The sequence below is a fragment of the Prorops nasuta genome, unplaced genomic scaffold (genome assembly GCF_024137725.1).
Source record: "Prorops nasuta isolate Cenicafe-Biocafe unplaced genomic scaffold, Cenicafe_Pnas_1.2 PNAS00025, whole genome shotgun sequence".
Lineage (NCBI taxonomy): Eukaryota > Metazoa > Arthropoda > Insecta > Hymenoptera > Bethylidae > Prorops > Prorops nasuta.
This window is the reverse complement of record NW_027116822.1, coordinates 415,495-442,597: the sequence shown is the minus strand read 5'-3', so window position 1 is coordinate 442,597 and position 27,103 is coordinate 415,495. Positions and strand designations below refer to the sequence as shown.

Below are 27,103 nucleotides of genomic sequence, written 5' to 3'. Positions count from 1 at the left end.
GTGTTTGGCTAGTGGTCAAATACAAGCTCTGTCTCATAGAGAAGTATGATTTTGTTTCCGTGACGTATACGAGTGATAAACTATATATTCCATAACACTGTATTATAGTGCAGATTTATATAAAATCCAGCAAAAATTCCCTACAATGCGCTCAAAATTAATCAGGTTTTTTTTAATTATAAATAAAAAAAGAATAAATCATACAAGAAATATTTCACAATGAAGAAGCTTATTTGGTTAAACGACCTTGATATCGAAAGATCTTCCATAGATGTGGGTCCGATAACGAATCCTACAATTTTAAGAGAAGGGACAAAGGTGGGGGTGGAAGGGGCTGCTTGAAATTCTCCATACGAGCCGGCGAGGGTCGCACGGCCGAATATTCCCGCACGAAATTGAAAACTCGATTTGCCACCCCCTTTTACCCCTGTGGTTGGGATTCTCCGAGATAAAGCAGGCTAAATCATTCAAACGAGAGTTTCAGTAGTCGAAACCGGAAGTGTACACTACCGTGATGCATCCGGCTCAAAGGTTGCAATATTTTTTTGCCTACGTCTGCAGTTTGCAATTCCTCCACCCCCACCCCTCGTGCCTAGTTTGTTTCAGTCAGCGTTGAGAGTTTATTTCGACCAGCTCTCAATTAAACGAGAGCGTCGATTCAGAAACGTGGCTGAAATACGTTTTCAACACGCGATTGATCGATGATAAGATAACGTCCGTTCTGAATTTGACACTTGCAACTAATTCCTGTTATATAAAAATAATCTTTCTGTATTTGTTAAATTTTCTGTCTTCGAACTCGCGTACTTTATAAAATAGAAAATGTTGTATATGCAAACTTTGACTGGTTAAAAAAAAGGTAGAATTTTGCAGATTTATATCTGTCCTGCTTGAAACTAAAAACGTAAGAGGCAGCAAAGGCTTATTTTTTGCCAAAGCTCCGCAGGCAGAAAGAATTTTGAGCGAGGAAGATTTCGTCGTTCACGCTTCCTGCACCAAAATTCATGCTACGAGATATTATAGCGCTTATTTCCGGTGTGCTACGGTGGCTCCGAAGCGTTTCCACGAGTGTGCTTCGATAATTTGTTGAACAGCCAAGCAACTTGGTTGTTACACTGCAGTGTTTAAGAATGGAGCATTGTTGTCGAAACAAGAATAAATCAGACAAAATCTTTTGCATGGAAAATTTCTAAAGATTTGCAGGGACCAGTGGATTAATTTAGAATTTTCTTGATTAAAAATTTGATTGCGACGAAATACTCGGTTTAATAGTTTAATAAAAAGCGTAAGGATAAAATTGTTTTATAGAGGAGAGTTACCGGGGTAAGCTGTGTCTATCAGGAGGGAATAGTAAAAAGTCAATTCAAAGGTTCGCGCTCGCAAAGTCACGTTTCTACTGCAGTCGACGCAAAAGTGCTTTTCGACGATCTCCGCGGCGATTGGCTACCAGTATTCTCCAAGTTCTTACCGATACACTTTTCAATCCCCTTTTAACACCGACTTTATACTTGCCCGACTGCCTTCTTATCAATTTTTGCCCGAGCCAAGTTTACTTACCGAGAGCGAAATAACATTCTTCAGTAACAAAACGTACTTCCTTCGCTCACTCTATCGAATTATTTACTTAACTTCTACACTCTGCTCTCGACACCTATCCTCTTAATTAACATAACTTCAGTCTCGTAAAATTGTAAAAATATACACATTTTTATTATCTTGAAATATACACAATTTTTATCACACTGCAAATGCTTCGTTATATAATTATCATTTATATATAGAAATTAAAACGGAAAAATTTGTTAGTGATTAAGAATTTTTGTAAATTATTTATTCAATAGAGAGAGAGAGAGAGAGAGAGTTTGGCTCGTTATGAGAAATTAGGAAATAAATAATAATTTCTTATCGACGAGACTGTATTAGTGTTGGGTGAATTACTGATGGATGTTGAAATATATTCGATGCCTCCAGTTTGTATGGTTAAATTGCTTGCAGCACGTGTTTTTCGATGAGATGATACTCGCTTTAGTAAAGCTTCCTATCAGCTCCAATTCCTCTTCTCCTCTCCCAATCTCATCTTCAACCCTCTTATCTTGTTCGTGTTTGCGCAAAGAGCTGTCTTATATGAGCTTACAGGAGATCTTCGAGTGCGAGAACGCTAGTGGTTTCTCGTAAATCCTAGCGAACCACGTCAACGCATCATTTCCATATAGATTTCCTGCCCGTCGAGCCAAGGTCGTCGACCAGGATATCGAAGATACCCCTTCTCCCTGCGTTTACTCTGTCATCAAGCACCGCATGATTATCCCAAAACTCGCTGAATAACCTTTCCTCGATTAATCTCTCCGTCTATGAACCCTCGCGAAGTATCCATTACCAAATTAACCACCAAACTCTCATTTTAAGCCACAATCTTCCGACGTATAAATATTTGCAAATAAAGAACTCGAGGAAAGTGTAAATATAGATTTCCAGGGGGATTTTTTAAGGATCTTTTAACACAGGGTTCGAGTTAGGAGATTAATTCATTGGTTTGTCAATCCTTGGGGTGTGTCCATTATTAAATTAAACACAACAATCATTTTAAACTAGGATATTTCGAAGTATAAATAAAGAAATTGAGAAAAGTGCAAATATAGATATCAGTGGACATTTTTGGAGGACCAATCAAATTTACCATGATCTTTTGCTGATGATTAAAAACGTGGAAAAATATTGTAAACTATGTAAATATTGAAATTTGAATCGATAGGACAATTTTCATCGAAATTTAAACAACGCTCGAGTTATTGGATCAATTCATAATTTTATTAGCCCTTGGGAGGTATCCATTACCAAATTAAACGACAAAACCATTTTAACCGAAAATCTTGTAACGCATACATTTTTGCAGACATTAAAAAGCTTGAGAAAAGTGTAATGAAACTTCTTCGGTGAACCAATGAAATTTAGCGGAATCTTTCTTGCTGATTTAAAGCATATAAAAAAATTTGCCAGCTACGTAAATATTGAAGTTTGAATCGATGAGCAAATATTGATCGATATTTAAAAAACGTTCGAGTTATGAGATTGGGAGGAGGGGGTTTGCCCATTTAAAAAATGAGATTGAAGGATAGTATATTATAGACACGTGGACGCTGGCTGGTTTTACTCGTTGAAAAAAGCAGCATGGCGGAGGGATCGTCAAAAACCGCGCAAACGTCCAACAATTTATTATGTCGTAGTGGCGGGCAATAAATTCAGGTGAAAATACAGCTGCGCAAAAGTGCGACGGCACACACGCCGCGAATATTATTCATGGCACGCGGCTGTTATTTGATGTCATTTCACGCCAGTTACTCCGGCGACACTGACAAAGACCATGGAAATCGCTGAGGAACCGTCGAAAACCAATTTATTCCCAGGACAAAATAAGTTGGGGCCATTCCTTAGAAAATCACGTAATATCATTCACGAAACTATTACCAAACTTGCAATGTTTCTTGCCAAAATTTTCACTGTGCCTGCTGATGGAACGTTGAAAGATGTCGTCTGATTGTGATTATTAGAAAAAGGGGGGGGGGGGGGGGAATTAATCGACCAATAATTAATACATTGGCAAAGATCATGGGAATCGTTGAGGAACGGTCGAAAGAAATTTATTCCCAAGACAAAATAAATTCAGATCCAGTCCTTTAGAAAATCACGCAATATCATTTACACAACTATTGTCAAACTTGCAATATTTCCTGCCAAAATATTCACGGTGTCTTCCATGGGGATATTGAGAAAAATCCCAGATAGAAAGGAATTAATCAAATAAAAAGCTTCCTTGTGTGTGCCTATAGACCATAGGCCTCGTCGGAACGTAAGGAAGGTTGGGTTGGATCAACGATAAAAATTGCAAGATGACATTGCATAAACATTATCGAAGGAATGGGCATAAAGTAGGAAGAAAGGAAAAGTCGCGGTGGAAAAGTGCTGGGTCCAATCAGCTAAAGTAAAGCTGATGAAATTCGCGATAAAATTGGCAGGATGCAATTACTTAGAGAGGAAGAGTGAGTTGTAGGTCTAATTTGGCGAGGGGAGTGTGGAAGGGTGGAGGGATATCGATCGGAGATATTTTATCGCGAAACTTTGCTGAAAGATTGAGGGGGGGGAGGGGGGGAATCGAAGGATGGAATCACGACTTGACGAAACCCTGACTTCAGCAATGCTTTGGCTGGAATAAGACGATACGGATGAGATTCCGGCCAATCTGGGGTCAGGGCCTTTGTAATTATAAAAACTTGCTGTCACACTCGACAGCAGACCAAAGTTCATCCCGCTTGTGGGAGAGACAGGCTGGCGTGGTTCTTCAAGTTTTTTTACGAGATGCCTCGAACCCAGTTTGGGCTTGTACGTGAGCTGCTATAATTTTGTCTGCGTCCGAGCCATGCTGGTACTTTCCTCTCAAGATCCTGCCCTGCTCAATTAGAACCAACCTCGTTCCACTCGCAGACCCTCCACCCTGCATCAAGCTTCTTTATTGAAATTCCTCGTTGGACAATTTTCTATTATGTATATATATATATATATATATATATATATATATATATATACTGGTTCAGAAATATTCCCCATATAATTGGCGATTAAAATAATTACTCTTGAGTTGTTTGTGGAATATTATTGAGAATCTGCTGGGTTATGATAGACACGAGTTTTGTTATCCCACGCAGTACTTGAATCTCGTAGCGTTTAGCTGGTATGTCAAGACAGGTAAGCTGTAACGATAGTTTGCTTTAGTTCCCTAAGCTTCAGACGTTTCCAGCTCAAACTCCACCAGTCTAACTTACTAAGCCATATGCGGAATAGGCGTACAAGCTTTGTTCCTGATTCCTTTATACTATTGACTTAGCTCGTTCTAATTATTTGCAAAGGTAAGCTTGGACGTAATTTAATAAAATAGAATACCGAAAAAAAGATGTGGAATTAATAAACTAATTATAAATCGATTTTTACTCGAGCATTCTCCACTGTGTCTTAAATTAGCCAAGTCTGAAATTTAATCTTATGGAATTTAAGTTTATCTTGGTATTTATAGGATCAATTCTTAATCAAGTAAGACGATACTCCGTGTAATAAACTCGTGTTGCGAATTTTAGAGATGTAAGTTTCGTCTTATAAAATAAACTTGAAGTTTGTTTAAAGGGTTTGTAATAAGGAAAGCACTTTAACCATGCTAAATAGGGGGAAAGGAGGGGGGCCTCATAGCTGAATATTTGTAATCTAGCAGAAGCTGGGGTAGTGAGATAATTGAATATGATTTCGAGGGGTGACGACTGCCTGTTCCGATCCTGAAGGAATACTACTAGACTGGCACGGTGAATGTATTATGGAGAGGCAGCCACGGGAACGTTCACTATCGATGTACTGCATAGAGCAATATCCGATGCTTGGCTACTAGTGCAGTTTAATTAAGACCCGATTACCTTTGACCCACTGCAGATTTTCTCCAACAGCCCGATAATTCAGCAGACAGACCGAGCTTCAGCGATATTAAAACTTTTAACGAATTCTCTTTCGCTCTTCTCCTGGATAAGCTTTCATTCCCGATAATGCAGTAACTGCAGCCGACATCCCATAATTGAATAACATTTTCGCGATAACTTTCAATCGAGTGTTCTTCGTATAATGAGGCCTCTCATATAATTTCGATTGTTTAAGCTCATCTGTTCCAGGGATAATTTAGATTCCTACAGCATACGAGATTTATTTCGATGTTTCAGCTTGCAAATTTTTATAAATTCTTCGTGGTTATAAGATATTGTTTAGAACAGTAGGATAATTATGCATTTAAATATTACGAATTGTATATACTTCTTCATTTTCTTACGAATATTTGGTATAACGAGGCGTCTCATAAATTCGAATTGCTCGAGCTCATCTGTTTTAGTAATAATTTAAATTTCCACGTGTACCAGATTTATTTAAACGATGCAGCAAACAAATTTTTAAATTGCTCGTGGTGATAAGAAATCTTGTTGCATAATGTCGTACTACTATAAATGTTTTATCGACTATTACTCCAACTAATGAGACAATTATGCATTTAAGTGTCTTGACATGGTATATTCTTTTTCATTTTCTTGTGAATGCCAAGGAATGCTCTCGAGCATTTTCTTTTAGTATTAGAAACTTTGGCTCTTAAAAGCTCAGGTGGATCCAGACTGGAAAGTAAAATCTTATATTTCTGGTTAGTGGGTTTATGACGATCATCAGGACTTCGTGGGCAGCGTTTGCAAAAGGCTCGGTCTCACAACTCTTTATAATTTTGATGGACACAAGCTCTGTAAACGTGAAATTTTACTGAGCAAGTTTTAACGATCATTTTATGATCTCAGAAGCAGCGTTGATCATTCCGTCAGACTTCGACATCATCCGCTTCAACCTTGCTTCTGAAGGAGCTCTGTTTTCCTGAGAGAAAAGTTTGGAGCTGTTGGATCAACCCGCCATAAAAATTTTCAGTTATGAATATTCAAAACGACCTTAAAACGACAAAAATATAAAAATGGTCAAACCTTGCGAAGCAATGTTGACGCAGCTTTTGTTCGGATTCAGTGTGAAATAGATAATATACGAGGAGTCTGGTTGACATATGTCGAACTGATAAATTTATAAAGGCTGGATGCAGATTTTAAGAGTAAAATTCTTGTGTCACAAAGTTTTCATCTACAATAAATTTCTAAAACAGAGATATAGTGAATAATAAAAAAATAGTAGAATAAATTAATTCATAAAAACATTTGCTTTGTACAAACTAAACTGTTTACCATGTGAATTAAACTGACACCTTGCATAAAGCTGTTCTAGCAAACCAAAGACACTCAATGCACGAATTGTATTGAAAGTTTTACTCGAATCTCAGGAATTGATAAAGATTTAGTAGCTTAATAGAGGATTGGCAATAATAATTGAGTTTGCCGAGCAAACGGTACAACTGATTCGCCTCAAAGTAATTAGACAGTGAGGCTCCAGTCTCTTAAGGTTTGCCAAGGGCGATTTGTACTTGGAAACAGAATTTCAAACCCATTTATAGGTAAAGCGACAGACTTCTCGAAGGTAATTTATTGTGTCGATTTAACTTTAATTAAAGTTTATAGTATCGAGTCCTTGTTTCTAAAGCATACTAATGTAAATAGGTATTTTGATCGATTAAAGCAGGTATTCAATGTTCTAAGCCAAATACATGAAATTAGCTGCTGGAAAACTTACGCAACAGTAATGAATTATAAATATCGAGCATAAAAACGTAAAAGATGATGAAAAAAGAAGCAAATGAATGTACAATATTTTTCATTAAAAAGATTTTAACATTGAAAACAGCCAAAGTTTACAGAAACAGCAGGAATAAAACGAGTAGAGGGGGGATGAGTGTCTTTTGTGCAGGACGATGGGAATAAATCAAAGTCAGGGGAAAATAATTTGGATACAAACTCGTATATATTTTCTGAAGGACCTCTTTTGGATAATCTAAAATGGAGTTGCTGTAGTGGTGGGAGAACGAGGGGGAGAGAGTTTTGAGCTGGTGCAGGGGAAACAAAAGAAAAGTTGGCTCTCCTTTCGCACGTATCCGAGGGGGTGGGGGGGGGGGGGGGGGTAAGTTAGCCGTTTTTTCAGCTCTTCCAGTTTTCTCGCGGTTTCCCTTTATTTCCAGCGAGCGTGGTCCAGCAAGGCCTTCGGCACACAATGGCCGAAGTTTCCATTGTAAGCCTTGGCTGACCCTGCACGAGTAACTGGAGTTTTAGTCTTTGCCAACGCTCCCTCTACTGTCGCCATTGTCGCGTGATTGATGACGTCAAGCACCCCCAAAGAGAGTCGTGAGAGCCTTAAGGCCGGCTTCAAAATTAAAACAGCGTTTATGCGATAAAATCCCATCTCGTTAAGTGAGCTGAACGTCGCGAGGGGCAATTTTATTGATAAATTTCACTCGTAAAAATGGCAAAGTTGCGACGTAAAACTGCAATCGGCTCGTTTCTTTCCACCACGGAGCTTTCGAAGGGAATTATATAAGGAGGAAATATCGATTCTCTTATCTTAATGACGAAAAATAGCGAGAGGCCTGAAAGAATTGATCGTGTTAAATTTAAAGAGCTTATACAACCCTCATGGTTGATTTATTTATGCTCATAAGATATTTCTCCATGGCGAAGCTAGGATTTCTCGAGTGAGACCGGAAGTAGCTGAAAGCCATGAATACCTTGCTTAATCCGCAGTCATGTTTTATAAGGGAAACGGTCCCAAGATTTGAATATCTCAAGTCCGTTGAACCGGGGAAAAAGTAACGCTCGAAATTTTCTTATTTTCACGCGCAGGAGAGCGAGTCGAGTCTTAAATCTCAGGAGTAAATTCAGCAGCGGCGATGCCTTCGAATTTCTACTCAAGAGGCGAGTCCGGAAGATGGAGCTTACATATAAATCGAGCAACTTAAGCCAAAATAATGGACTATCGATTCTTTCCCCCGGCGATACCGGTCCTTCCAGGGTACAGCGTTTATTTACCGGAAAATTAACCGTGATTCTACGATACGAGAGGTAAATTAAAAATCCCCCTCCCCCCATGGCCAACCCACTTGTGGAATCTTCTGGAAAAATAATTTCTTTTCGCAAAAATTCTCATTTTTCCTAATGATTATCGTTCGTGTGGTCGGTGTACAGTCGTATACAAAATTATTTCCTGGATTATTTGTTGCAGGGTAATTAACGATTTTGCAGGGTGCACGAAGAACGTTCGATCTGGAGCATCTAATTCGCGACGATCGCTAATTGCGTCGAAGGGGCGAAAAAGTGAAGGCAAATAGTTCTGCTAAAATTAGCGTTCTGCTGAATTTGCATACGGTTGGAGTGTGGCGAATAGAGGGGAAAAAATTGGATCACCGATGGGCTCTTGAATCTCTCGAGGGTGAGAATGGATAATTATTTTTTGATTCCTCGTCGAATGACCTGTAGTCTCTGTGTGGCTCGAGAAAGGAGTGGGAAATTGGAGAGATCGGACGGTCAGTGAAAAGGAAGGGGAGTAGGAGTAGGATTAGTCGGGCAGGAGGCACTGTGAATAGACACTTGAAGTTGGAGTTTCTGGTAATTCCCTGTAAAACCGCGGATTCTCCGTTTGGAAACACAAAACTCGGGACACTCTGCCTGATTGCTCGCAGTGAATCGAGTCAAGCACTGACGCCTGCGGAGTTGGTGTAAGGTTAATCGAAATTAATTCAAATCTACTTCTCGACGAACACTGATAAACAGTATTGTTCGTGAATTATTCGCGAGTTTACTTTTATTTTTACGCGTTAAAATCACCGCATCTGGGCACAAATAACGAGGAATTCTTCAATGTGACTATAACCAGTGATTCGAGTCAAGCATTGACGCGCCTGCAGAGTGTTGTTAGTAAAGTCACTCGTAAACATGAATTTTATTTTCCCAAATTCTAACGAGGAATTCTGCAGTGTGATCATAAAAATTCCAGATTTGCAGTAATCTTCTAAAAACAACCCAGCACACGTATGGTACACGACCGTTTCACTCTCAAAATCTAATAATTCATATCCGAGCATTTTTTGCTTCTCGCGTATAAAAAGTTGAAAATTCGCGTCAGCGAGAAACGTAGCGGAAAACAATAAAGGACCAAAAGTAGCGTAGAAGAATTACGGTGCTATCCAAACCAGGTGTTTTCCCATCTCGTATCTCGCGGTAGTCCCTCCATTACAGAAAATTCATCTTTCTTCGAAAAAAAAGAAACAAGACCAAATTTCAATATTTCCTCGATATACTTCTATCAATCGTCTTATACAATTACAATATTCCACAATAATCTCGAAATCAATGTTACAAAATATTTCGTGGTTCGTATAACGAGTTAAAAAATATTGCGTTACGTATATATAAATCTCGTTGATAAAACGAGCATAAACGGAGCGTTATCCGCTGAATCGCTTCATTTCCTAGCTACGGTTGTTTATGGGTGAAGAGACGGGAGAAAAACTGGCGCAGTCGGTTCAAGGCGGAAGCACGTGCAACTGGAGCTGTTCCGTGTTAAGGTAACACGCACGAACTATCCCAATTTCATTTGGGATTAGCGTGTCTTAACGCAATCAAAGGTAAACAATCGGACTGATGCAGTGAGGAGGGGGGGGGGGGGAGGGAGTCTACTCTGCCACGACGGGGGTAGATAGAAGGGGGGGGGGGGAGTGAGTATATATCGATTTTGACGAAACGAGTTGCCGCGAGTAACGTCGATGCCTCTCCTCTTTATCTGCTTGCTTCAGGCAAGATCGACAATGCCTGGATCTGTAATATACACGTGTAGAAGCGTCTGTAACGCATGCTTTGAATTAAGCTGCCATCCTCACGTACGAATTAAACTCGTCCTTACTACTGCGCGTTATACCATCCTTCCATCTCAGCTTCGCTAATTCGTCCCACTCCCTCCCATTTCAGCCACCAAAATTCTCCCAAATTACAGCCAAAATTAAAATAATTACTTCGTTATAGACGTGTAATCTTGCAGAGAGGATTTTGGGATTTTTCTGATAATAATCTCATAAATTTTTCTTGTTTTTCTCTCTACAACTGGAAAATTATCGAGCAACAAAATAATTTTATTTCGATGCAGGTTTTGAGCAAGACTGAGACGATTTGTAACACGTTAGTCTTGTGTTTATGCGAATATTCTTCCACTTTATATACTCGCGCTTAAAATAATACCTGAATGATATATACAAGCAATTGCAGAAGGAAAAATTTTAAAGTTTCATCGATCAACTGACACAAATTTCTGTTTTTCTTTCCAACTGGAAAATTATCGAGCAGCAACGTTTCCATTTTGGCCTAGGCTTTCCGTAAGAGTGGAACGATGTGGAGAGCACAGCAGTTTCGTTGTGCCCCGGGGTACAATAATTCAGGAGAAAAACCGCGAAACGTTTGTCCGCTCAACATTAATTCTGGAACAGCCAGACTCTCGATACTATACCGACGAATCTGCATAAAACCCAAAACGCACTACTCGATAATTCGACCCGATACCGCTTCTCTCTACCAGACTACCACACATTTCCGGTGAAATTTTCTCTCTCCCCTCTCGCCTCATTTTGTGGCAACGCAAACATTTTTCTCCCTTTTCCCGTTTTTTCCATTAATGAGCGAGAATCATACTTTGAATTCTTTTTATCGTCGATCGAAATAACGTTTTCAAGATATTTGAGAAATTTCAAATGCAGAATTTTGTCGTGTCTGGAAGGATAAATATAGAGAGTGGAGGGGGAAGAGAGAGAGAGAGAGAGAGAGAGAGAGAGAGAGAGAGAGAGAGAGAGAGAGAGAGAGAGAGAGAGTGAAATATCGCGGTATAGGGGAGGGTTGCATATCCTAAAGAGAAAAAACGATTTTGTGTCATGCGAGCGTTCGTTTGCTTTAATTTCCCGACTCCTAATTAAACCACAAACACCGAAAATGGGGTCTCTGCACTGTCGGACTTTTTCCATCTATCTGTCGCACATGGACGAAAGAGGAGTAATAAAAATAAAGAGAGAGAGAGAGAGAGAGAGAGAGAGAGGGAAAACATCGAGAATAGTTTACTGTGATTACCATCGTTACATCCCTTGGCAAAAAATATGCCCCAATTAAAATTATTTTCACTAATATTTGCCTAATGCTTTCGCGAGTCCTTTGGCAATTTTCTAGGCTCGATTCTTTTTCCCATATCAAATATCACTATTAAAACACTATATAATCCCTTCTCACTCTCGTATACAGATATATAAATATTTCTGTTTTTATGACTATGAAAATAAATTCGTGTGTTAATTAAAGTCGTAAAATCTTCCACGGTCAAACGTTCAGCTTTTCACTCATTTATGACGTAGATTGAAAAAGCAGCTCCATTATAAATAATTTAAATGCATTGCTTTTGAAAAAAAAAGTGAAATCCACTGGCACTCGCAGTTCATTCCTGATCTAGCTGCAAGGGGTGAGCAGAGTTAAGGGACTCTAATATATCTCCGCGCGTCTGGATCATTTTATTTGTTTCCCCTATTTTCTAATTTATTTTCCCAACAGCCAGGAAGACCCTTGATTATGCATTTGTCTGCGGAACGAGTATAACTGTTATTAAAATTTACAGCTTTGTCAACCACCACTTTGGAGTCAATCTGGGTAAATAATTTTTTCCACAATTTTACACCGATTGGTTGTGTTAAAAATGTATTACCAGTAGTTTTGTAGGCCTCGCGTTGTGTGAATAAGTAAAAGAAACAAACAAAAAATAGAAGGTATAACGAGGGTGGAATTATTTTTAGGACAGAATAAAAAGTAGACAAAGAGAATTGGTCCTACCTATCAACGATCGAGCTTGAATTTTCGAGCTTTGCTCAGAATCCTAATCTCTGAGGACAGTTGCCTTGTGGAGTTTTCCACACCCTCCGCCATTTTCTTTTCCTCGCCTAATATATATATATATAGAAAAGGAGGGGGGAGTATACCATGTCACCCCAGCATCAGGGACCTTCCTGGATTGCTACCTTGGAGCCCTAATCAGCCAGATTGGCTGCAATTTGCCGTTCTTATCTCTCTATAGCTTCCCAACTTCCGGATCGTCCTTGTTCTTCAGAGAGATAACTTCCTGCAGGAGGACCCGCGGCAAGGTCTTCACCGTAAACTACTCTCCTCTCTTTCTTATTTTCTCCTCAATTGATAAATCGTTCCTCTTTCGAAAAAAGTCGTAAAAAATATTCCAAACATCGAAGATTAAACAATGGTCCTTGAAATGTTTGAATCAACGTCTATATATATACCACATTTTCCTGACGTAAAACCGATAGATCATTCAATTACCAAAGTTTGACCTTCGACATTTATTTTACGATCACACTTACTAAACTTTTTCTTTTTCAATTTTGGTAAATTCTGCTTTTTCCTAATCCGGATAAATATTTTATCAAAGCAATCTTTGAGCACTGAACGATATAACGTAAAGTAGAACGAGACCTTTTTCAGCATTAACTTGTAAATTTTACTGGAACGTTTGATAAGGGCTAGAGGGAGACAAGAAAGGACAGTTTAAATCAAGGATAAACCAAGTTACAGTTAGCAAAGTCTTGCACGATAAACGGTTAGAAGAGTTAGAAGAGAAACTCACCAGCGTTATTACGGTCGAAATTTAGATCCTTACCTGAAAAGAGAAAAATAACAGATTAATCACAACTAAATTATTAGACAATTATTTAAAAATATCAAAACATACATTCCCTGTACAAAAGAGTACAATAATCCAACACTCACGTTTACAAAATTTACAAGAAAAAATGTCAATATTCTTCCCTACCTAAAATGATGAACATTTCAATACAAAAAACACTATATTATAAATATACAATGTAAGAAAACTGAAAATTCTATTGCTGATTAAAAATATACGAGTTTATATAAATTACTGCACGTGGCTATAAAGTGTTTTAACGCAATTGAGTGGTGGATTAAAGATATAAAAGTAAAGCCTTCAATAAGGTCATTCGTAGGATGTAATTTTTCTTTGGCACAGAGAGGTAGAGGCCATCATGGTACACTGGTGGAGGGTATAGAGGGAAGGCAGGGCTGTGCGAAGTAAAAAGTATCGTTAGGGAAGAAGCCGTAAGGACGAAAGACACTTCGAGCCTTAATACAAAGGATTACGGCCCCGTAAAAGATCGAGTCGCAGTCTGAGTAGGCAAGGATCGATTCGCGAGACTCGTGAAACTGACAGGCTTACCAGGACTCTCGCAGGATTCTCCTTTTCTCCATCCAATATATATATGTATATATATATGATATATATATATACATTCACTATATACATTCTCGCCAGAGAGGACTATAGCATTATGCATTTCGAGGAACGAGCATCCCTTCGCTTTATATTTCTTACTATAACATGCCGTTCTCGTACATTCCACACCTGTACAGTCCAGAGAAATGAAGTTTACCGCGAAAACTCCACTACAGTTTACAATCCGCAAGCTTCCCCGGCTTATGGCCAAACTTTCCCAAAGTGTTACCCGATTTGTTTTAAAACTGCACGCTACAGCTTCAGTCAGCGAGGTATAAAAAAGGAAGAGAATTTTTATGGCCAGGAAAGCTCGAAGAAATATCAATTTTTCCACGGAAAATAATACGTAAGGCTTCGCGTGTGGCTCTTTCGGAGCTCGGTGGGGGGAGTCGATGTGGGGCGAGGATGATGAGGACGAAGATGAAAATATCGAGGGAAAAAGAGGATGGCTGCTTGTTTTCCGTGGAGATTATTTTCACGCACTGTACACCTGGGGCGAATCACCAATACAGTCGCAGTTGTGCACGTGGACAAGTTTAACGGTCTTGTAGTACACGTCCTTTCCAGTATTTGCATCCGCACACGTCACTGATGCACGTAAACGACAGATTTCCAAATGAACACCGACGAATCCGCTAAAACCGCTTCGTAAATCAACCAGCATGCTTTTCGTGAGCCACGTTACGATTGTCGAGAGAGAGAGAGAGAGAGAGAGACTCCATCAGTTCTCCTCCACCGAAACTGCCCGATTGTACATTTTCATTACTTCCAGTATTCGTGCTCCCTTTTCATACTTTGCAAATATTGACAGAAAATACAGCATTTCCAGCAGACTAAACCTGATCGAAACAAGACACAAGAATACAGAGATTTATGCTATAAATGTTTATCTGGAAACAAGAGAATGGTAATATTTTTTATGCATCACGTTTTTTTCAGCTGAAAAACATTTTTTATGTAAATATTAATGAGGATAATCATTATGGAAAATTATGGTATTGAAGAATAAAAGCTTAACTTTTTTCTAGATTTGTATAATAATAAATATAGTTGTACTACTTTTTTTTTTTTATCAAGGTATTTGATTTAACCGATGAATAATGAATATCCGTGAGCTATATTTTTCTGACAAATGAAGGATAACGAGGAATTCTTTTGGAAACATGTCGAATATAAAATTTATATCTCGTATGGATAACACAGAACGAGTTAAATAATGCAAGAGGGTCTCGTTTGTAGGAAAAGTATATAGATACATGAGTAGAGTCAACGATCAATTTTCTAAAAATATTCAAAGATATATTTTTCTTTGTCCCAAATCAATATTCTTTCTTTCGTTACGTTTGCTCCTCCTGTCCTTTCAAGAGCTTTTTACGTATAAATTAGAAAATGGCCAATATCAGCCAGCATCTGGGAAAAGCTCTGGCCACTTTTCCACTTACAAATGCAACACATAACAATTTTTCCAGACCCAGGAAGTTTTTACATTCGCAAGGACGTTAAACTCTCGTCGATTTCCGACGAGACGGGAGAGAAGGAAGGGTCGAGGTCGGTACTCTCATAAATTTGAGGTCGGAAAATATATCTGAATGTAGATGGCGCGATTTGTCCCTGGAATTGCAGTCCTGAGCTCTTTTTTTATCCCGTTAGCGATGAGCGGCAAGTTGCAGAACCGGAAAACTTGGCTACGTCCATTTCGTAAAAAAAAAAAAAAAACACTAAATCCATTTATTTTATTCATGGAGCTTCAAGCCTGGTCATGGGTATCCTCGGATTAATGATTGCAAAAGAGGAAAAGGAAAAACTGCAAAAACATTCGAACAGTTGGGGATTTTGTAAAAAATGAAATTAAAAGTCGAGGGAAGTTGTCGATCATCAAAATTGAGATTACCAGAACATAAATAGTTTGCGAAATTGTTAAAGAAAATATAATGTTTCGTTCAATTAAAATCAGAGAGTTAAATAAGCACAATTGACTGAAAGAATAATTGTCTAGATTGGCAGTTGAGATTTTCTTGAGAATTCTAAAGGGGCTGCAAGTGCGAATCGAAAATGGCTTTTGATCTTAAGGCAAATATAACGAGTTTCTTTTCTGAGTATAAGGAAGGGAGGTAAGTCGATCAGGCTCCCCTGTGACCTTTCCGAAGTACGGAACGTCAATCTTACGAGGGTGCCTTTAGAAAACGCAGGAATCTCTGGAAATTGACGCGTACCGATGAATAGGCACAGAAATATCACTAGACATAAAAACCCATGGCTTAGAAGCAAAAATCCACTGTTAATACGAGAATCCTTGTAAAAGTCATTCAACCAAATGATTTTATTGAATTCCTCGGCATAAAGGTCCTGAAATGCCATTGGATATTAAAATAAATCGCTACGAGCTATCGAGACTGCAAAGATGATCGAATATTGCAAAATAGTATAAAAAAAATATTCCGTAGATATTAAAAGTTAATAATAATTTTTCGTTATATCGTATATAACAAGTAGAATAATTGACGTGCTTCGGAATGATTTGCTTGTTGTTCAACGCCAAGTTCAGGTCTGATACAATGAGCAATGAAATATAGCTAGGAAGAATAATCAGGGGATTTGAGAAGGTATAAAGAAAATTTAAAAAGTAGGGGAGAGTGGAATGGGAGATAAAGGGAAGAAACTTAAAAGGTAAGAAAAAAGTGACGTAAACAGCATTTTGTATCGACGCGAGCCTCTTGTCTGCCAGAACCGCGCAGTCCTATCAACGAGCTTTGGTCTCTGCTTTTCCTATCCTTTTTCTATCCACACACCCCTTCGATCACCCTGAATCTGCCACTTAAGTTTCTCCTCCCACTAATCCTTCTCTGTCCCGCCTTTCGATGGAACAAATCGTTGGATTCGTAAACGAAAAGTAAGTGGTGTAAGTTTCGTCTTTCAGAAACCAAAGCTTCTGACAATATCAAGTTGCTCTGTCTACTCTAAATCAGATACATATATAGCACGTTGTTTTGTACAAGAGAAATATATATCTCCCTCTGTGATTATATATATATTTATATATTATAGTGAATAAAAATGTTAATTTTCATCCTTTGAAAATTATATTACAGATGCATATTCAAACGAGTTTAATGATATTAATTTGACGAAGAGGTATACGTAAGATAAAATAAGATACTAATAAAGATGATAAAGATTATTAATATTGCAAGAACTGTTAGAATCACGAGAAGATTTCATCTTATACGCGACTGTATTGTGCAGTACATTTGACAAGTGAACACAATTGTGGTACAACTACAAGGGATATATATATATATAGTCTACATGTATACAACGTGGTCCACGTATCACGTTCACCCTAAATACCTTTTAAGTTGTTATTACAGCAAAATTTGTTATATAGAGCTTACGTGCAATTAACTAATACAATTCTTGCAAGTAAAGGAGTTTGGTTGAATAAAAATTTTGCACGGTTCATACGTAAGAAATTATTTAGAACGAACAAAAGACACGTGGACCACCCTGTATGCATGTACACTGAGCCAGTTGGCTCTCGAGTGATCCCATGAAAAATTAAACGTCTTCCAAGTTTCATAGCTCCAATAATACCCAAATTCTATTCACTCGATTAATGTTTGCATCCTGCAATGCTGGGATCTACCGAACCATCAATTCATATTTCAGCTTTATGAAAAGAATTGTTCCAAGACGAGACCTTAAAACAAAGCTCGCACGACCAATCCTACGATAATTGATGGTGTCGCGTACAGGTATGTACCTACATGAGAATGTGCATAATTCATTAGAAGTAATCAAAAGTTTGTAACAGATAACACGATGCTATTAAGCTATACATTAAATAGGGGAAGATTCATTTCTTAGGAAGAATCAGGTCTGCAATTTAAGATATCGCGATAGAAAGTTTAAGCTGACGACGTTGCCGGCCGGAAACAAATTGCCAAGTTACCGCTGGCTCGGGGCAATGAATCAAAATTTTCTTTCGAATTTCCTCGCTGTATATCGCAAATGCCAAGTTTTCGCGGTTTAATTTCCTCGGACAGGAAGACGAACGGTTGGCCATAACTTAATATCGGACTCATTTGCATACGGCGCTAGATCGCAGCTATTTATTTCACTTTGGCAATGGCAACGCGAGCCAATTGCATGCTTCTAAGAATAACTGACTTCCTTTATTCCATCCTTCTACCCTTCCTTCACCCCTCGCGAACCTCCCATTCCCATTTTCTTACTTTCCTTTCTCTTAATTTACCATCGAGTAGAATCTCAGCCAAAGTAAAAGTGGCCATAAATTCTTCGAGATTAACATGGAACTCGACTAGTTAACCACTCTTCTTATAAATCGACAGTTTATCAGGTTAATTCCTGCTCGTTTATTATTGAAATTCTTGAATATTATCCACTCCAAATTGATATTTTATACGGTGTTGCTTGAATTATGAGTAATTTTGTTTTTATGTAGTTTTAATGATTGATGTGTACTACTTGTTGGATTATAGTAATGGAGTTTTTTTTAAAGGACTGCAAGAAAAATTGATAAATATTGAAATTCTTTACTTCCTGCATATTGGACCAAGGGAATAGGATCGTTACTCGATGTATGTGTGTGGGGATTTTTTTTAATGTGATATCCTCTTCATTATATTTTCGTTGAAAATACGAAGCAACGAGTGGATGGAAAATGGCAGCTTCTTTAAAAATTATTTCAAGCCTCGTCACTTTTACGATGCTAAAGGCTGTCTTCCATAAATCCGTGCAGGGATTTCCGCATTCAAAGATCAGTTCGTCTCGCTAAATCATATTTCAATTTCACGCTGGATAGAATTTACTGAAAAGTTTTCAGAAATTTTTCTTGTCGAGGAAAAAAGTTAATTTTTGAGCTATAACTTTTGAATTGTAACTGATGCGTTATTTTAAGTATTCCTATATGTATGTAGCACAAATAAATACGATAGATACTAAAATAGTCTATGAATTATTGACTATATAACCAGATATCTTAATTCTATCGAGCTAATCTTAGTAGTACTTGTTGATCCTCGTCTTGCCATTAGCCAAAAATGGACCATTTCTCCAAATCACTGTTTCTCCACGTGTCTTTCAAGGGGAAACAATTTTAGGACGCTCGACATTTCCAATTGATTCTAACTGTATAGATTAAAATCTAAATTTCACAGAGCCCTTAATTTCACGAGTCGTTGATTAATTAATCCAAATCTGGATCTAATTTTTCTATATAATCATCGAAACGCTTGCACAATCCACACAAGAGTTTTGCTTCGTTCAACTATTTTATTCTACGAAACTAAACTCCACAATCTAGTTAAATCACCCCCACGACTCACTGAAATAATAATTCGATCCTTTATAATTACACAGCTATACTACTGACAGAAAATTCCCAGTGAGAGCCACCGTGAGATTCGTAGGCTTAGCATAAATTATTTAAAAGTAAAGTTGGAGCAAAATAAGATAAACGTGGAGGAGTAAGCTTTTATATCGAGTTTCGAGCAATGAATGTGAACTATAACGAGCGATTAGAACGTTTGGTCGTGAAACGAGCGAATTCCAACTGGAAATCGGATTGCGAGATTAGCGAATCCAGTTTGGAAGGCGAGGAGGAGGGCTTTGGGGGGGATGGTCAAGCATTAACTCGTACCCCTCATCACAGGCAACCCCCAGCTATTCCCATCTGGTTGCCAAGGGCTTGCTTCTACCCTGAGATTAGAGGTTCTAAATCAGCCGTAGAAACGCCTGCGGCCAACGGCCAACGGAAGACAATAATCTAGTCGACCAACGGCGCGTGGGATTAAGGAAAGCAGCTGCGGCCTTTCCAAAATCTCCTCAGCCATCTCAAACTATCACGCATCCTCTTAAGGACACCCCCCCCCCCTCCCTCTCTTTCTCACCCTCTCTCCCTTTATCTATATATATTCACTCGAAGCAAATAATTAATTTTCATGGGAAAAATTTATCGGTGCATTATTATTATATATATCTCTTGAAAATTTTAATTTCTTTTCGAGAGACACACAAGGAATGGATGATAAGTTAATGAGCCAGGAGATTAAAATGAGTGTTTGCTGGTGAAATTTCGAGTCTTTTTGCTTCATCAATAATTTTGTAGTTGTCGAACATTCCCCGGAAGCGTTGAATGCGTGCTGTAAGATGGAAATTTTCGTGCTCTCAGACGCCAAAATTCAAGCCTTCCTTGAAGATCTGAAGAAACGAAAGGCTGTGAGGTATGGAAGTTTGACTTGGCACGTAGCCCGACTAGAGCATCTTTATATAAAGGCTGCTCGTAAAGGTTTCTGGAATAATGTACTCCTCTTTCCCCTCTAACCTATCCTAGCCTCACGACTATTCCCGCAACTTCCTTAAAAGCCACTTTAAGCGTGTAAGAAAATTAATTAAATTGTACTTTTAACCCTTTATCCTAACGAACGTTAGATTCATACGTAATTACAGTAGTGTGCCTGAAGCTGATTTTAATCTATTTAGAAAAAACCCACAAGGATAAAACACTTTTGGCAAATATTATTCAACAAGGATTTGATAAATTATGTAAGTAGAAATGTCCAGTTTAACTCATCCGAAGCTTTGAAATTTTATCTTTGCCTTGAATTATCACCGAATCATTTTTTGAGGCCCAGGGTTGTTTTTCACTTGGCGCCTTTTATCTAGAAACTTTTTTTACCATCCTTTTCAGTGGAGCCGGTAAACGCCGAATAATCGTCCGACCGTGGCTGATCTTTTGTTTTCTGGTGAACAATGCGGTTTGTATCCCTCCGCTTCCTCGCTTTCCCATCCCTCCTATCACTTTCCTCCCCCCCTCCCCTACAGTTTCACCCTTTTTCAGTCTTGCCTCCTGCAACGAGGTTCGTCTGACCACAGCCAGACCATTGCTACTTCGGTTCAGTCTGAATTAACTCGCACTTTTTCTACTTGGCAAATCTCTACCCAAATATATATATATATATATTTCCAGTTAAATGAAAAAGAAGAGAGTCGCGCAAAGAAAATATAAATATTTAATTAATTAATACGTAATCTCACCGTGCACAGAAATCATTTACAAAAATATTTCAAGAAGAGTCATTGGATTCTAGCAGAAGAGGAGGAAGAAGGAAAAATAAGAAAATGAATAAACGAGCCACGGAGATCCGATTGTTAGCAAAGACGAGCACAAGATAAAGTACTATAGAAATATATATAGTAGTCTCATTAATTAAAGATGTTTGCGGGTGGAAGGAGGGTACGTAGTCGGAAATCTTGTAACAGGGTTGCTTTCAAAGTAAATAGAAATAAGTCTATGGGGAATAAGGCAGTCGCCAGTGACATCCACTTTTCGCGAGCCTTCCATCGCTACGACACTTTATTAAAACGCTTGGCTTGGCTACACTACAGCGACAGGATATTAAACTGGCAGGATATTAAAATGTATTTCTAGAAAAGGAAAAGACTGCGTGGGGAACCCTTCATCCCTCTCCTGCCAGCATCTCCAGCAAGACGTGAGCTCGTTAACCCATTTTCGGTTTCTGCTTCACCGACTACGTCATTGATCTTGTTCCTATTTTTGCTTTTTCGTACCTCCACAAAACCCCAGCAAGCATTTTCGCGGTGATTTCAAGATTTATCACGAGGAGAACGTCGCTGTTCTGGAAACTCACCCCAATTCGACACTTTTTCCTCATAACTTGCAGCCTCGCCAATGGTACTTCGTACTACTGGCTCGAGAGGCTTGATGATTATATATTTACGCAAGGATCCTTCAAAACTAATTAAGTACTGCTAAAATATTTAACACTGTTTGTTATAAAATAAGAAATTTCCATCGTTATAACTCGGTGTTTGAATAGGGGTGAGTCGATGGAAATCAGAGTAGCTGTGATAAATTTAGGAATAGCTGGTTGAGAGGCACTGCTTTATGATATTTAACAAGCGCAAACAAGCGTTTCAGCGATCTATGGAAGAGCAACGTCAGATTTGAAGTGACTCTATTGTTGCAGTAGAATGTATTGTACAAACACGACTGCTAACGTTAACCCACGTGGCTTTCGTGTTACGTAGCAAATATCCTACTTCCTCGACAATCCCTTCATTTTCTCCTGTCCCATTTTATGCATTCGTGATGAACCCCTTTCTATCCTGAAATTGTCTTTTCAACTGAAACCGATTCACTTCTCTCTTCGAGCTCAGTCTTCTTCAATCTTTCCACCAATTTCTCCATGGATCCTCTGTCCTTGCTAGGATATCGTCGCTGGGGTTACAAATTTGAGGCTGGTCTTGCCAGTATTTCGTAGTAACGCCATCTACGCCATGCACGTTGATCCTTCGACCCTGTAATTTATCTTGATACATGTTTCAAGTTGCCCGTTCCAGGACGGAGTTTCGCTCTTCGTAGCTTATGGTACAATAAGTTGGATAGGAAGCTTACTCGATGTATGTATGTATACATATATATATATATATATATATATATATATATAGAACTCTACAGATCAAAACTGTTATTACCAAACGATACGAAGAAAGTCGAGCTATTGCACGAATGGGAGCAAAAGCTAATTATTGGAATTCCAAGTAAAGAAAATGTCGAGCTCTTTTCTGGGTACTATATATATATATATATATATATATATTATTTAGCTCTATAAACCAGGCTGTAATTAGGCCTTAAATTTCTACACTGGCTTCGTACAATATTTTATTTATAATTTCTCCGATTTCTGTCACAATAAATTTTTTAGTGAAAAACAGTAGTGAGTGAGTACAAGGAATCGTAAAATATTGACTTGTACTACTGGAAAAATCGAGTTTTGCTTGTTTTTTCATTAGATTAAATGGAATTACTATCGAATTTAATTAATTAAGTTCGCGAGGTGTGGTGATTTATTTTTTCAAGGGACATTTAAAAAACAATCGTCTATATAGGAATGTAAATAAGTATATAGCTGGGTTATGGAATATCTAATAAGCTAATTTATCCCCGAACGGGCAGAAATAAAATTATTCGACCGGGATATTATATCGATATTCCATTGCTATCGGAAAGGCGGTGCATGAGAAGATAGGGGGAGGGGGGGGGGGGGAGAGCAAAAGTGGTTAGTCGCGCTCATCGTGGCTCGTGCGATATTCAAATGAACCAATATCGCCTGTTTTCCTTTTCTCCAAATTAATTTCGACTTATATCACTTCCTTATACCATTCCGTTCCGCCCCATCGATTCTTTTCTATATTTGTCCCACAAGTGCCGACGCTTGGGATATTAAAAAAACTATAATCTCTCCCGTCGATCGTCTCTGGTGGATTCGCGTCAAGTTTTTTTTTTACCTGCAGCTTCAACTTTCCTACATTTTTCGTTCGATTAATCTTCGTTCAGCTTTCGCGGCTGCAGCTTTTACGCCCAACTACCTTCTCTGATTTCCAACTAATCTGTCATTTACAGAATTAAATCGAATTTTAAATGAACCGTGGAAAAATATGAGTCTGCTTAACAATCAATCAAATATAAACAATTAAATTTCAGTTATGACTCTGAGTCCTGGTGAAAATTCAATTTAAGCAGCACCTATACGCGTGTTTGCTTGAGAGGAAAATGTTTAATAATTTGGGTAACACCCAGCATTCTGTTATACCATAAACAGTTGAGATAATTATGTAGCCAGGCTAGTAATTGTCTGCATAATCATGAAAGTAAACGTCAGTCTATTCACAATTCCCTAAGCTATGCGTCATAACCTATTAGCTGTGCACGACTATTTAGCACTTCAGAGCATCACACGACTGATTATATACAGGGTGTTTTACTTTGACTCGATGTGGAGTGTAGAAAGAAAAATTGTATTATCTCTGCAACTGTGAAAAGTATCAGTTTTTTATATGAAACTTTGTTCAATTTGAGAAACAGAACTTTCTAAAATGCTCCAGAGACGAAATTGATATATCTTACCGTTAAGTAGATAAATCAATGTTTGGGTCGGGCGCTTTGTAAGTAGAGTAAAAAGACACATCCTGTATAATAAAATTGTAAGCAATTTTTACAAAGACAGATGTAATGTTATGCAATGCTCCTTTATTTCTATCAAGTTAAAAATTCAAGCTTTGATTGAATATTCGCCAATATACACACGTCATATATTGATTGTTAAATATTAATTTAAAAGCTGCATATGATCAGGATCAGAATCCGTTTAAATGTTAAAATCGGATCGATTACAAAGAGGGATTCGATTATTTGATTAATGCACCAACCAAAACTTGGATTACGCGATTCGAATTTAGGAGATACGTATAGCAAAACTGCCTAAAGTATTTTTTGATTGCATATAGTTTTTCATATAAATTAGCATGGCCAAAAACAATCGAATTTCATCCCCGCCAAACGTAATAAAGAGAAGTGTAAAAACTAAATCCTGAAAAGCGGAAAATTTTGAAGCAATCTACGCTGCGGATTACACGTACGTGATTTTCAGTGCGATTCTAGTGACGATTTCCGCATAACCCGAGGCAATTTTTCGCATGTATATATAATCGATATTTACTTGGACTACAGCCAGATTTTTTGCGAGCACGCATATTTCTATGTTTAAGTGGCGAGCGACATCGACTGATTTGCAAGTAAATTGAGAATCTCTATTGGAATATAATAATTAAATTATAGCAAACTCGCAATACGAAACACAAACAATAAAGAGGGTATGTGTTAAAAATAGAGAATCCATCTCGCGATAGATACAGGGGAGAGGCTCTAGGAAATAGAGAAAATAAAATTCTTATAATTTTTCACGAAAAGGCTTTGCTACTCCGGAAAATAAACTTGATTTTTCAATAATTCGTTGCTTCTTACGTTCGAGTGGGTTGCAAATTGTATTCGAAAAGCGAGGGTCGACAAGAATCCATATAAATCTACGTTGAAGAGTTTTCGAGTGTTTGCGTCCCATTCCTTGAGACGTATATTTATATATACATACTTTTAAAACGATTTAAAGTAAAACAATGGGGGACTGCTCGAAGGGGACTTTTGGAGACTGAAAAGTTTTTAAATAATTACATGGAGTAGAAAAAGTGGGATGGGTAAAGGGGTAGAACTGTGAAGGTTTGCAATTGAGTCGAATGGTCGCGGGTCTCACCCTATTTCCCCAACCCTAATTCACCCCCCTTTTCCACACCCTGCGGGCATTAATGGGAAAAGTTTACTTTTATCTTTTAAACGCCCGGCAACACTACTAATTTCTAACTTCGGGCATTACTTGTACCTGCACCAACTACCTCTCGAGCGAGTACTGTAGGCATTGGCCCGCAGACACTATTTTTCTGCGGTTACAGACAAACCCCACACCATCCACCCCCTTTTCACGCTCTTCCACAGAATTTTCTCAACTCGCTTTAAAGAATTTCACTGGAATTAAGAAGATCGATATTGCGCCAACTTTAATCTCCGAGCATCGTTTTAACCGAAGCAACCAAATATGAGGATCCGTTTAGAAAAATATGTCCCGTGTACACTGGTAAAATTATTTCAAAGTACTTTTATATGGGCCTTCAAAAATAGTGTGAATTTTCATATTCTGCATTTCGATCGATTTTATAAATTTACTAATATCCTTCGAATTTTATGATTGAAAGATAAAAGAAGTCAGTGAATATTATTTTTAAAACAGAATTTCAGGATACATTGAAATGCACAATAGCATCGGCAAACTTGATACCCGTGAGACAATTGAGCGGTGGTGCAAGCCAAAATGGTTTGTTCAACTGACTAATCGAGTTATACTCCGGATAACCGTCAGTTCTAGTTGTAGCTGCGTGTCTTTATATCTACCATTCCCAACACTAATCCATATGTCACTTTGCGTGAGTGTGCTCTTGCGTCTGTACACTCTTGAGAACGCACACATAGACACAGGGATTCTACATATATAGACCAAAAGATCCTGACAAGTCGAGTAGCTCATTTTCAGACTTTATTAATTACTACGTTTAATCAATACAGAATCAAATTTGCACTGAAAGCTCACAGAATCTTTTCGATAATTTCTTTATCAAAACTATATTAAAAATATATGTTACTGTTTAACAAATTTATATTTTCATTGCACTGAAAAACACTCGTGGAAAAAAAAACTTATACGTGCTTCTATTTTAAATCAGAAGATAATGAAATAATCGAGTGGCTTAATCTCAGGCTTTATTAATTACAAGGTACATGCAATGATCATAAGCAAAAGTTGCATCAGAAGCTATAGCACAGTCTTTTCGATAATTCCTTTATCAAAACTAGACCAAACACCTTTAGAATCGCAAAAAATCATATTTTCATCGCGTTGAAACAAAGTGGGATTACGTCAGACGTTAATACTTGTTTGAAATATCTTCCAGTGACGTAGGATCGAGTTTTTGCTAATTAAGAGGATTCCATGTCGCATTTAAAATAAGCCTTAATCCAGGAGACGCTTTGCTTCCGACGATTACGCGCAAAATGGTATCGCCATCCTTAATTAATCCTGCGCTCGGATTCTCAAAGCCTCCTCCCCCTCCTTTAAACAGTTTCCCAAGAAGAGGAGAAGCGCGATCATTGCTGTCCTCGCGAGTGATTAATTAGTAGCGCAAGAAACCTGCCTCGTTAACCGTTTCACTTTAGCTAGCCATTCAGACTCCGCTATAACTGACATATACTACTTTGAATTTCGATATCTCTCAGTGAAATGTGTCTACCGATTATAACACAACTGGTCCGAAAACAGCAAACTATAGTAACTCTAACAGAAATTTCAATTCTGTTGGTAAAATATTATATCAACTCAAAAGCTAGAAGGTAGTCGATACCTCGAAGTTATGCAAAAAGAGTATTTTCAGTAGTTTAGTCTTAAATTTGGACGACCTGCTACGTAACTCTAATTCTGACGCGACGAATTAAAAAAGCAGTCGCAGAGTAGTTAGCAGAACGCGTTGTTCGTAGAATAAATATTTCCCAACACTCCGAGGACATCCAGGCTGGCCAGTCCTCGTCGTTTTAATAACGCCACAGACCTGGAATTGAAAGCAAAAAGTAGATATTACGACGGGATGCTTCCAGCTTTTTCAACCGACCGACGTCTTTTCGACAGTGGAACAATTTGGCCTAACTGAGTTGTGGCACCGAACTAATCAAGTCTCCTGCCACGCTGTTACCGAGCCTCTAACTGAATTTCTCCCAACTGGCTTTGACGTTGCCAGAGAAACGTGTAGGCGATATGACGTGATAAAACCGAAAGCTGCGATAAACCAGTGAAAACAGTCAGAGATT

The 27,103-nt window shown here is 38.2% G+C and overlaps 1 protein-coding gene across 3 annotated transcripts in view; it reads right to left on the bottom strand.

Annotated features, from left to right (window-relative positions):
• The window catches only part of LOC136782277 (agrin-like), a 208,079-nt gene that overhangs the window by 115,544 nt on the left and 65,432 nt on the right, over positions 1 to 27,103 (bottom strand). For all 3 annotated transcript variants that reach the window (XM_066741593.1, XM_066741594.1, XM_066741595.1), the window contains exon 4: positions 13,150 to 13,182. In XM_066741593.1, the coding sequence (XP_066597690.1) occupies positions 13,150 to 13,182 (33 nt within the window). The remainder of the gene's footprint in view (positions 1 to 13,149; positions 13,183 to 27,103) is intronic.